Genomic DNA, 13022 nt, shown 5'->3' with positions numbered 1-13022 from the left:
GTTTATTTATTAGTGTCATAAGTAGGCTTACATTAACACTGCAATGAAATGACTGTGAAAATCCCCTCATCGCCTGTTTGGGTACACTGAGGGAGAATTTAGCACGGCCAATCCACCCTAACCAGCACGCCTTTCAGACTGTTGGAGGAAACCAGAGCACCCGGAGGAAACCCACACAGACAGTGACTGGGAATCGAACCTGGATCCCTGGTGTTGTGAGGCAGCAGTGCTAAATACTGTGCCACCATCAAAAGGTCCTCCTATGCCCTCTATGGCAAACTCTGGCCTTCTGCCCACACCATGACCCCTCATGTCCCCTATGCCCAGCTATGCCACTTCCATGTCACTGATTCTAGAAAGTATACTGGAGGTTAACGACTCCTATAACTATATCTATTTTTTAAAACAGATTTGAAAACAACAATCTATCATAACTTCCTCTCATATTGAGAAAAAACCTTCACTATAAGCTTCTAAAAGTATGGATCACCCAGGCCCTTTGATGTATTAATAATAAAAGCACAAACTCTTGAAGCCTCAAGCTAATATAAACAGACATTGTGAAATTGACAGCACAGATAAGAGAGCCTGAGCTGTCAATCAAAGAATTTTCCTCTGGGAAGCAGCAGAGCCCAGAAATCCAACAAGTTTGTTGAAACAGCTGCTCCCCAGAGGAAATATTGTTTGATTGACGGATCTGATCTTTGTCAATTTCATAATGTCTGTTTACATAAGTTCAGTGGTTTCAAAGGTTTGTGTTTATTTATTTCTGATACTTTAAAGGGTATGAATGATTGACACTTAGTAGCTTGGAGTAAAGACATTTTCAAACTTGGGAAAAATTTATTCATGGATTTCCTTTGTAAAAATCATGTTGTTTTACATATTCCACTATACTCGTTAGGGTTAATTGATTCTTAAATGTGTCCAATGAGTAAATGGGCATGAAAGTGCTATAGCAAGGCATGGGCCTCTGAGGGACCAGGGTGAATGGGTGGGGGCATGAGGAAGCTTGGAAAGGACATGGGAGTGTTTGTAGAATGAGGGGCAAGAGCTCAAGAGCCTTCCTGTTTTTATTTTGACTCACAAAAAGCCCATGCACCCAGCAGCCATTGGGGATACCTCTGCTGGAGCCTGCACCTACCCGCCTCTCCCTGCACCCAGCAGCACAGAGCCCACCTTTGCAAACACTTATTCCCGAGATGGGTGGGTCAAGCTGGGAATTATCCGAACTCCCCCTATTGAAAGTCCAGGCCTTTCCATCTGCTTTCATGGAGCAGGAAATAATAGTGAACTCGGGGGACTACAGTGAGAATAGGGAACTGAAGGAAATTGGTATTTATAATAACAGTATCATTGGAAAAATTAATGGGACTGAAAGTTGATAAATGCCTTAGACCCAATGGTTTACATTTCAGTGTTGGAAGAGAAGGCCGGAGAGATGGCGGGTGAATTGATGGTCATCTTTGAAATGTCTATAGCTTCCGTTTGGAAGGCAGCAAATGCAACCCCGCTGATCAAGAAAGGAAAAGCTGGTCTAATACCAGCAGCAGGGAAATAATCCAATCTCTTCTAAAGGGTGTGATAATTGGACACTGAGACAAGAACAATCTGAGTTGGCAGAGTCAACATGGATTTATGAAAGGGAGATCAGGCTTGGCAAATCTGCTGGAGGTTTTTGATGACATTATTAACAGAATAGATAAGAGAGAACCAATGTTCTCTCTGAACCAATGTTAAATACAAAATATATTTGTATTTTCAGCAGATTTTTGATAAAGTCCCACACAGGTCATTAAACAAAATGAAAGCACATGGCAAAGGGGGTAATATTGGTCTGGCATGGATTGCAGATTGGTTAATGGGATAACGGAGAGGAACAGGAATAACTGGGGTGTTGTTGAGCTGTGACCTGCGGGGTACTTGGGCTCCAGCTGTTCACCATCTCTACCCAGTGATTTGGTTGTGGGGCCAAATATAATGGATGGAATTCTCCCCAAAAATTCCAAAGTGACATAACGGTGAGAATGATGGAGTGATCAGTTTGTTTGGGTTCTCGGGTGTGTGGCACACAGCAATCCTCCCACATTCACTCACTCTTTTGGAGAATTGAGAATTCCACACTAGTACCAGGGCAGTGGGGCCTAAACATGGTGGTGAGCCTGACTTCAGAGAGCTTGGATGCTGTTTCACAAGGGCACCCCAATCTCCCAGTGCACTGAGAACCCCCCAACCCCACAGACATCAAGATCCCCCCTCATGGGCAGCCTGCATTAGGGCTTTCTGAATGTGTCCCCCTGCCAACTCCCCACCTGACACCATCAGGACCCCCGACATGCCCCTCCCATCAAGACTACCTTCATGATTCACCCCTGCATGATTCCCCTGTCATAGCCCCCCCCACTCAGGCCCCATCCCCTCAGCACAGCCACTGGCAACATCCAACTGGCACCTCCAGGCTGTCAGGCAGCCACTACCAGGCACAGCTGGTGCGCCAGATGGACACCATGGAGTGCCATATGGGCCCATCAGGTGGGCACTGCCCGATGGGTACAGTGTGGTACCACCCAGGGCTTCAGTGGTCTCCGGGCCTCCCAGTGTGACCATTGTGCCAGGTCTTGCTGGTGGAGAGCAGTAACGATTCTCACCATTATTGTACCATGCCCAAAGGCCAGTGAATTCCGTGCTCTGCGATTGGAACGGGCGATGCATATTAAATGCTACTTTAATTATGCTAATAAGACTCATGTTCAGATCTGGTTTGCACCATTAGCAAGGGACCAAGAAATCACAATCTGCTTGTGCCGAAAACAGGACGGGTTTTTAGGCCCAGTATTCATCGGGACTGGCACAATCCATTAACGGTGAGGCAAGGCCAAAGGATCACCCCCTATATTCCCAAGTCTGCAAATGACACAAATTTAGGTGGGATGTGATTGTGAGGAAGATGCAAAGAGCCTTCACAAGGATGTGGACAGACTTAGTAAGTGTGCTGATAAGTGTGAGGTCATTCACTTTGGTCAGAAGAATGGCAGTGCCGAGTATTTCTTAAGTGGACAGACTGGGAAATGTTGGTGCCCAAAGGGGTGCCTTAGAAGCAAATTACTGCCGATGCTGGAATATTAACACCGCAATGAAATCAGTGAAAATCTCCTGTTCTTGTTCATGAGTCACTGAAAGCAAACATACAGGTAAAGCAAGCAATTAGGATGGCAGATGGTAAGTTAGCCTTTATTGTAAGAGGATTTGAGTAAAGATGCGTTTCTTTAATTGTATCGAGCTTTGGTGAGGCCATATCAGGAGAATTGTGTACAGTTTTGCTCCTCTGAGCTAAGGAAGGATGTATTTATCATAGAGGGAGTGCAAGAGCAGTTCACCAGACTAATCCTGGAGATAGAGGGATTGTCCTATGAGGAAAGGTTTGAGGGAACTGAGTCTGTATTCTCCAGAGTTGAAAGGAATGAGAGGTGACCTTACTCAAAGTTACAAAATTGTTCAGGGGCAAGACAGGGTAGATACAGAAGGGAAGATTCCCCCAGCTGGGAGATCTAGAACTAGGGCAGTCTGTGAGTAAGGAGCAAGCCATATAGGACTGATGAAGACATGGGGAGACATTTTCATGATGTGGGTTTGCCAGCGTTGGACTGGCGTAAACACAGTAAAAAGTCTGACAACACCAGGTTTTAGTCCAACCTATTTATTTGATAATATACTCACAAGCTTTCGGGGTTAGCCCCTTCGTCAGGTGAATGGAGAGTTCTGGCCTCAGACAGAGCATATAAAGCACAGACAGTAATCTCTAAACTGTCTGTGCTTTATATGCTCTGTCTGAGGCTAGAACTCTCCATTCACCTGACGAAGGGGCTAACCCCGAAAGCTTGTGAGTATATTATCAAATAAATAGATTGGACTAAAACCTGGTGTTGTCAGACTTTTCACCGAGACATTTTCACACAGAGGGTTGTGAATCTTTGGAACTCTCTGCCCCAGAAGGCTGCAGAAAACACATCACTCAGTCTGTTCAAGACAGGAATCAATAGATTACCGAATAATAATGGCAGAGGGGCTGAATGGCCTACTCCTGCCCCTATTTTCCTATGAACCTAGTTATAGGTCTTGTGGGCTAAACCTCATTATTGTGAAAGAAGTACCTTTCCAGCTGTAAAGAGTCCGTCTTTGTAGAACGCGAGTGTGTTAACTGTGCACGGCTTTAACGTTGGATAGACACTCATCATAATACTGGACGGTGATGAAACGCTGACCAGGTCATCTGGACAAAGGGGCCAATTACACAAGATTTCTTTATTAGACACAGCAGGACGACAACAGACAGCACACAAACTACAAAGTGAACTTGAGAAATAACAAGCCTCGAGACACTGGGTGGGCACAGTGACTCAGAAGGACATGACAGATCCCATGGCATTAGTTGGAAAATTTCTCCATGATATACTCTTCAATATTCTTCCCTCAAAATAACTCGTCTGTTTCTCATTTAGGCTTGTGAAATCTGGCACAAAATGACTGCTATACTTATCTACGAAGCAAACACTACACTTCAATTTTATATGTTTTACTGGGTGGCACAGTGGCTGGCACTGCTGCCTCATAGTGCCAGGGACCTGAGTTTGATTCCCTGTCACTGTCTGTGTGGAGTTTGCATGTTCTCCTCATGTCTGCGTGGGTTTCCTCTGGTGCTACAGTTTCCATCCACACTCCAAAAGATGCGTGGGTTAGGTGCATTGGCCATGCTAAATTGCCCCTTAGAGTCCCAGGATGCATAGGTTAGAGGGATTAGCGGGGTAAATATGTGGGATTACGGGGATATGGTGGGATTGTGGTTGGTGCAGACTTGATGGGCCAAATGGCTTCCTTCTGCACTGTAGGATTTCTATGTTTCTATGTTGTGATGGCAATATGATAAATACATTTCTCTCTCTGATTCAAACACTAAACTGATTGTTCATTGCTGTAAACAGACCATCTATCCATCCCAGAGTCTCCTGCTTTAGTTTCAGATTTACATCTTCCCAATTTTTCATGTTATGCCAGAGAGTTAATGCAACTTCCCACCCTATCCCCATATCCCTTGATGTTATTAGTATCTGGAAATCTATCGATTTCCTTTCCATACGGAATCAGATGGCAAACATCTCAGCAACCACCGCAAAAATAAGTATTCAATGAGTAAAGGTCATTGGGTGAATTTAACACACTCAGATCCCTCTGAGCCTCGCTGCTGTAACCAGGAGATCTGATAGGTGAATAACTCTGAGAAAAATGTCAAGAGCAAACCTGGTGGAATTTCTTTACAATTCAGAGAGCGATAAAGTTAAACTCCAGGATAACTGGTGAATATTCTGAGTGACGGGGTTTGATACTGGCCAGGTTCACTCCATCATCTCACTAAATCTTTGATCTTCCTAACCTATGCTTATATACCTCAATGCCATCCTTAACTGGATATCCTGGGAATTACTTTTTATCCAATTCACTATTTGCTGATCATTGATTCTGGTGATTTTCTGAAGTGGGCAAAGAACAATAGTGAAGAGGAGTAGACCACACATTCTGCCAAGTGTCCCTCGTCATTCGATACAATTCCCACCGCTCTCCAATATGAACAAATGAATTAGGAGCAGGAAGAGGCCACTCGGCCCCTCGAGCCTGCTCCACCATCCAACAATATCTTTGAGCTGTACTCCTCAAGGGCTGTGTTAGTTTTTAGATGCCTAGACCAGCGAATGTTTCCTTTTTCCTTTTGACTAAGCTTACAATTTCCTTTGTCATCCACGGTTCCCAAATCCTGCCATCTCTACCTTTGGACTGTGGGAGGAAACCGGAGCACCCGGAGGAAACCCACACAAACATGGGGAGAATATGCAAACTCACACAGTGACCTGAGGCCGGGAGTGCTAAACACTGTGCCACCATGCTGCCCAATCTCATGCTGCATAATTGGAGCAAACTTCCTATTTGTGTACTGCAATTCACTTCCAGCAAAGGCAAGAACATGCCTTCCTAATTGCTGGGTGTACTTGCAAGCTGGCTTTCTGCGTACCTTGTCCAAGTATACCCAGATGTTTCTGAACATGGCAAATCTGAAGGATGGCACGGTAGCACAATGATTAGCACTGCTGCTTCACAGCGCCAGGGACCTGGGTTCGATTCCCGGCTTGGGTCACTGACTGTATGGAGTTTGTACATTCTCCCCATGTCTGCATGGGTTTTCCCTGGATACTCCAGTTTCCTCCCACATTCTAAAGATGTGCTGGTTAGGGTGCATTGACCTGAACAGGTGCTGGAGTGAGGTGACTAGGGGAATTTCACAGAAACTTCATTGTAGTGTTAATATAAGCTTTACTAAACTTTACTTTAAAATTAAAAATTTTCCTGCCTATTAAAAACATGCTGTTTTCTATTCTTATTACCAAAGTGAATTCCCACAATTGTCCACATTATACATTTATCAAAACTCCATTAAGTCTCCATCCAAAATTAAAAGTTGAATTCAGTGTCTCTGTCTGTACTTAAACAAAGTATCTTACCTTGGGAAAACCGTTCCACATCTGGAGCAGCCAACATGACAACTTTATACAGCTCAGAATCTACCAGTAAAAGATGTCCCTTTTTACAGCCGACATATAAATCAGAGTTTGTGGTCCAGCAGACAGACACAGGCTGGACTATTTCCATCCGGAGTTCCCCTGGCTTCAGGACAAGGAGAAATGAAAAGCAGAGGAGATGATAAGTGAGATACCCAGACTGCGCACATGGCAATTCAATCCTTATGTTAGAGTTTGTTTTCTCAGCTGGAGAAAGGGCCAGTGTTAGGGTTAGCGTTCAATCTGGAGTTAGAATTAGAATTACCTTTAGGATTAGCGTTAGGGCTGGAGTTGGGGTTACATTTGGAATCAGGGTCAGGGCTGGAATCGGGGTTAGTGTGATGATACGGTGCCTTTAAGAAATGTATTTACACAATGTTTCTTGTAAGGGTTATGTTTAACATTCAAATCTGTTTTGCAGGGTACCAATTTTCAGGACAGCTAACAGCTGAAACATTGAGAATGACTGATCTTAGCTAGTGATCTGTTTGTTTAAACAGAGTTAATGCACTTTTGTTTATTTAGGTTTCCCTTGGGATTTCAGAGTAGGCTTTTGATTTGGATGATTGATAAGAGACAGAGGCAAGTGCCAATGGGAGGAGCTAAGCTTGCAGGCAAGGTACACAGTTTCTCTTTTATTTCAAAACAGTCAGTTTCTGCCAGGTTCTGAAAGAAACAAGAGATGTCTCTCTGGAGCAAACTGCACAGTGATGCAGCAGGACATAGGCAAAAAGAAGGGGAAAAGGAACGTAGTCGTAATTGGGGATAGTGGGGTGAAGGGTATTGACACTGTCCTTTGTCACAATGACAAAGTGCACAGAAGGGTGTGTTGTCTGCCTGGTGCTCGGGTCCAGGATGTCACATCTGGGCTGCAGAGGAACCTGGAGTGGGAGGGTGAGAATCCGGTTGTTGTGGTACATGTGGGTGCCAACGACGTAGGCAAAATGTGAACTGAGGATCTGGGGAGGGAGTATGAGAAGCTGGGAATGGAATTAAAAAGTAGAACCGACAAGGTGGTTATCTCTGGGCTACTGCCTGAACCAAGTGCAGACGGGCGTAGGGTTGATAGGATTAAGGAAGTGAATGGGTGGCTCAGGGATTGGTGTGGGAGGAATGGGTTTGAATTTATGGGGCATTGGCATCAGTATTGGGGTAGGTGGGACCTGTTCGGGTGGGATGGGGTTGGTCTGAACCGTGCTGGGACCAGAGTCCTGGCGAATCGTGTAAAGAGGACTGTAGACAGAACTTTAAACTAATTAGAGGGGGAGAGGGTGCGAGGGTAGGTGACATTACGGGGTCTAAAGTTAAGGAGAGGGTACAGGTAAGGGAAGAGGCCGAGGATGTCCCAGTTCCGGCAAATAGGGTCCAGGTGAAGGCTGGGATGAAGGCACTTTATCTGAATGCACGAAGCATTCGGAATAAAGTGGATGAGCTGGTGGCGCAGATCAGCACAAATGGATATGATCTGGTGGCCATTACAGAGACGTGGCTGCAAGGTGACAGGGACTGGGAGCTGAATGTACAGGGCTATCAAGTGTTTAGGAAGGATAGGCAGGAGGGAAAAGGGGGGGGGCGTAGCTCTGCTGATTAAGGATAGCATCAGGGTGGTATCAAGGGATGATATTGGAGCCAAAGAGCAGAAAGTGGAATCATTGTGGGTAGAGATTAGGAACAGCAAAGGGAGGAAGACGCTGGTGGGTGTGGTCTATAGGCCCCCGAATAATGATCTGGAGGTGGGGCGGGCTGTTAACACGCAAATAAGTGCAGCGTGCAGGAATGGGACAGCCGTAGTTATGGGGGATTTCAATCTACATATTGATTGGTCGACCCATGTTGGACGCGGTGGGCTCGAGGAGGAGTTCTCGGAATGCTGCCGGGATAATTTCCTTGAACAGTGTGTGTTGGAGCCGACGAGGGAGCGAGCTATCTTGGATCTGGTGTTATGTAACGAGGAGGGTAGAATTAGGGACCTTGTGGTGAAGGATCCTCTTGGAGAGAGTGATCATTGTATGGTGGAGTTTCTGGTGCAGATGGAGGAGGAGAAAGTGGGTTCCCGGACACGCGTCCTTTGTTTGAACAGAGGGGAGTACGGTAGGATGAGAGAAGAATTGGCGAATGTAGACTGGGGGAGCGCGTTGGAAGGTAGGTCTGCTGAGGAGCAGTGGAGGATCTTTAAGGAGATCTTTCTTGGTGCTCAGCAGAAATTTATTCCGATGGTTAAAAAGGACCGTAGGAGGAGAGGTAATAAGCCGTGGATAACGAAGGAGGTGAAGGAAAGTGTTAAATTAAAAGCAGAGGCGTTTAGAGTAGCTAAGAGTAGTGGGCGAGAAGAGGATTGGGAGAGGTTTAAATGTCAACAAAGATTGACAAAGAAGTTGATAAAGAAGGGTAGGAGAAACTATGAAGCTGGGCTAGCGCTTAATTTAAAAAAGGATAGCAAGAGTTTTTATAAATATATAAAAAGGAAGAGGCTGGCTAGGGTGAACGTTGGACCCTTAGAGGATGAGAAGGGGGACTTAGTGGTAGGGGATGGGGAAATGGCTGAGGTCTTGAATAACTTTTTTGTTTCTGTCTTCACGGAGGAGGACGTGAATAATTTGCCGGGTGTTAGAGATGGAAAGGTGGTAGGACTGGAGGGTCTCAATGACATTACTGTTACTAGAGAGGCGGTGCTCGACAGACTGGAGGGGCTGATTGTGGACAAGTCGCCAGGACCGGATGGAATGCATCCGAGGGTTCTGAAAGAAATGGCGGGGGTGATAGTGGATGCCTTGGTGGTTATTTTCCAGACGTCGCTGGATTCCGGGGAAGTGCCGGAAGATTGGAAAACGGCTAATGTTACGCCGTTGTTTAAGAAGGGTGGCAGGCAAAAGGCAGGGAATTATAGGCCGGTTAGTTTAACGTCTGTTGTAGGTAAAATGTTAGAATCCGTCATCAAGGAGGAAATAGCGAGGCAGATGCAGCACGGTTTCATTAAAAGGAAGTCGTGTCTGACAAATTTACTGGAGTTCTATGAGGATGTGTCTAGGGCGGTGGATAGAGGAGAGCCGGTGGATGTGGTCTTTCTGGATTTTCAGAAGGTGTTTGACAAGGTACCTCACAAGAGGTTATTGCAGAAGGTCAGAGGACATGGAGTTGGGGGTAGGGTGTTAGCGTGGATAGAGGATTGGTTGTCAAATAGGAGGCAGAGAGTGGGGGTCAATGGGTGCTATTCGGATTGGCGGATGGTGACTAGTGGAGTGCCCCAGGGGTCGGTGCTGGGGCCTCAGCTATTTACCATTTATATAGATGATCTGGAGGAGGGAACCGAGTGTAGGGTGTCGAAATTTGCTGATGACACCAAGATTGGTGGAACGGCAAATTGTGCGGAGGGTGTGGAGAGTCTGCAGAAGGATCTAGATAGGCTGGGCGAATGGGCCAGGAACTGGCAAATGGAATTTAATGTTGGCAAGTGCGAGGTGGTCCACTTTGGTAGGAATAATGGTAGGAAGGACTATAACTTACGTGGCGAAAAACTGCAGCAGGCGACGGTGCAGAGGGACCTCGGGGTCCTTGTGCATGAGTCGCAAAAACCCAGCCTGCAGGTGCAGCAGGTGGTCAGGAAGGTGAATGGGATGCTGGCCTTCATAGCGAGGGGGATTGAATATAAAAGTAGGGAGGTCTTGCTGCGGCTGTATAGGGCATTGGTGAGGCCGCAGCTGGAGTACTGTGTGCAGTTTTGGGCGCCGTACTTACGCAAGGATATTTTGGCCTTGGAGGAAGTGCAGAGGAGGTTTACTAGGCTGATGCCGGAGTTGAGGGGGTTGAGCTATGAGGAGAGGCTGAATAAACTAGGCTTGTACTCGTTAGAGTTTAGAAGAATGAGGGGAGATCTCATTGAGACGTATAAGATGATGAATGGGATGGATAGGATAGAGGTGGAGAGACTCTTCCCACTCAGAAAGGACAGTAGGACTAGGGGGCACAGCCTCAAGATAAAGGGGGAGCGGTTTAGAACAGAGTTGAGGAGGAACTTCTTCACTCAAAGGGTGGTGAATCTCTGGAATTCTCTGCCCGTTGAAGTGGTGGAGGCTGCCTCGCTAAATATTTTTAAGATGCGGGTTGATGGGTTTTTGATAAGCGAGGGGATTAAGGGTTATGGGGAGAGGGCGGGAAAGTGGAACTGAGCCACGACAGATCAGCCATGATCTTATTGAATGGCGGGGCAGGCTCGAAGGGCTAGATGGCCTACTCCTGCTCCTATTTCTTATGTTCTTATGTCTTACTCTTTCTAGAGGTGTTCAAAGAACAAAGAAAATTACAGCATAGGAACCGTTTGGCCTTTCAAACCTGCACCGACCATGTTGCCCGTCTGAACTAAAACCTCCTAGCCTTCCGGGAACCATATCCCTCTATTCCCATCCTATTCATGGATTTGTGAAGACGCCCCTTAAAACTCACTATTGTATCTGCTTCCACGGCAGTGAGTTCCATCCTCTATGTAAAAAAACTTGCCTCATACATCTCCTTTAAACCTCGCCCCTCGCACCTTAAACCTGTGCCCCCCCACTTAGTAATTGACCCTTCCTGTCTGGGAAGAAGCTTCTGACTATCCACTCTGTCCATGCCTCTCATAATCTTGCAGACTTCTATCAGGTCTCCCCTCAACCTCTGTCGCTCCAGTGAGAACAAACCAAGTTTCTCCAACCTCTCCTCATAGCTAATGCCCTCCATACCAGGGCAACATCCTGGTAAATCTTTTCTGTACCCTCTCCAAAGCCTCCACATCCTTCTGGTAGCGTGGTGACCAGAATTGAACACGATATTGCAAGTGTGGCCTAATTAAGGTTCTATAAAGCTGCAACATGACTTGCCAATTTTAAACTCAATGCCCCAGCCGATGAAGGCAAGCATGCCGTGTGCCTTCTTGACTACCTTCTCCACCTGCGAGTGGCTCTAGGGCTGTTAACAAACACAATCATGTAAGCTGTATGTTACTAACTGATTTTGAAGAAGGGTTTTAAATCTGTAAGAGGAATATTGGGTGGAATTATCCCTCAAAAAGTCTACATTTCACTCTGTTTCTTTCAGCCAGTTACCCAACACAATTTTCCCACCTGTCATTTTTTCTGGCAGTCAGGAATTTCATGCCATTGTGGGGGTGGGGGTGGGGGTGTGTGGTTTGGCACTGTCAGGGTGCATGGTTGGCATTGCCCAAAGGGCACTGCACCCTTCCCCTCCCACCCTCAATCATCCAGGGGGTTCAGTGGTCTCCAGTCCCACCAGCAAGGCTATCCTGTCAGGGCCCAGCTGTGACCCTCACCACCGAGGATTACGTCCCAAACTCACTAATAACATTCAAACAAAGGAATGAATATCTCAATCATCCTCATGCCCTTCCAGGCTGATTACATCAACAAAAATATCCTGGGAAGTTTGTGACTGTGGGATGCCGGGCACGATTCCCATTTTTAGTCTCCTGCTGAAATTTCCCACCCCACTCCGTTTCTTGGCCAGTGCAGCAGGGTGGGAAAAGTGCGCCATTCCTTGAATTGGAATTCACAGGGATAGGTTAGCAATTAAGAACTGTATCCTGTCATGTTTAAGTTGTTCAATTGGTAAATTTTAAGCTAATTTATTTGCTAAGGTTAAACTGTATTGTGAAATAAAGTTGGTTTTGATAAAAGCTTCCTACAGTTTCAATGGAATCACATCTGGACTGAAATACCTTATTCTCACACTAATGTCAAAAGAGTCAATAGTTGGGGTCTAGTGTAACTTCATAATATACCTTTGAGTTTCTGATCTTGTACCCTAGCATCAGGATAAGGGTTGGAATTAAGGTTTGGTTTGGAATTAGGGTTTGGTTAGAATTAGCTTTAGGGTTAGAATTAGTTTTAAGGTTGGGAATTTGAGTTAGGTTTAGGGTTAGGAATTTGGTTTTGGGAAGTTGGGTTGGGTTTAGGGTTTGGAACTTGGATTTTGGGGTTTCGGGTTCAGAATTTGGGTTGGATTTAGGGGTTGGGAATTTGGATTTTGAATTTAGGTTTAGCTTATGGTTGGGAATTTGGGTTTGGTTTTAGAGTTAGGAATGTGGGTTGGGTTTAAGGTTGGGAATTTGGGTTTGGTTTAGGGTTGGGAATTTAAGTTTTGGCATTAGGAATTTAGGTTTGGTTTGGGGTTGGGAATTTGGGTTAGGATTGGTGTAGTAATTCAGCCAAGGCCAGTTTCCCATCACCCGAAACATTTTATTGGAAACCAAAGGAAGCGCTGCACCCATGGCTTCCAGCGAGCAAACCTGCACCAGAGGGTCAATAACACCGGTCCTGGTTACAGCCACATGTCTTAATCTCCCCTTGCTCACTTCCCATTAGATAACCCTCTACTCACTCTGTAAGGAAGTTCGTACTTCACAAAGTCCACAGCGAGGTCTATCAA

General features: G+C 45.8%; 1 protein-coding gene across 1 annotated transcript in view; it reads right to left on the bottom strand.

Annotated features, from left to right (window-relative positions):
- The window catches only part of cfap43 (cilia and flagella associated protein 43), a 151621-nt gene that overhangs the window by 105330 nt on the left and 33269 nt on the right, over window positions 1-13022 (bottom strand). The window contains exons 6-7 of the mRNA XM_080205998.1: window positions 6549-6711; window positions 4152-4270 (exon numbers count right to left, since the gene is read on the bottom strand). Of these exons, the coding sequence (XP_080062124.1) occupies window positions 4152-4270; window positions 6549-6711 (282 nt within the window). The remainder of the gene's footprint in view (window positions 1-4151; window positions 4271-6548; window positions 6712-13022) is intronic.

The sequence above is a fragment of the Carcharhinus amblyrhynchos genome, chromosome 17, assembly GCF_965287045.1.
Source record: "Carcharhinus amblyrhynchos chromosome 17, sCarAmb.v2.hapA, whole genome shotgun sequence".
In the NCBI taxonomy this organism is placed as follows: Eukaryota; Metazoa; Chordata; class Chondrichthyes; order Carcharhiniformes; family Carcharhinidae; genus Carcharhinus; species Carcharhinus amblyrhynchos.
This window is presented reverse-complemented; position numbering and strand designations above follow the sequence as displayed.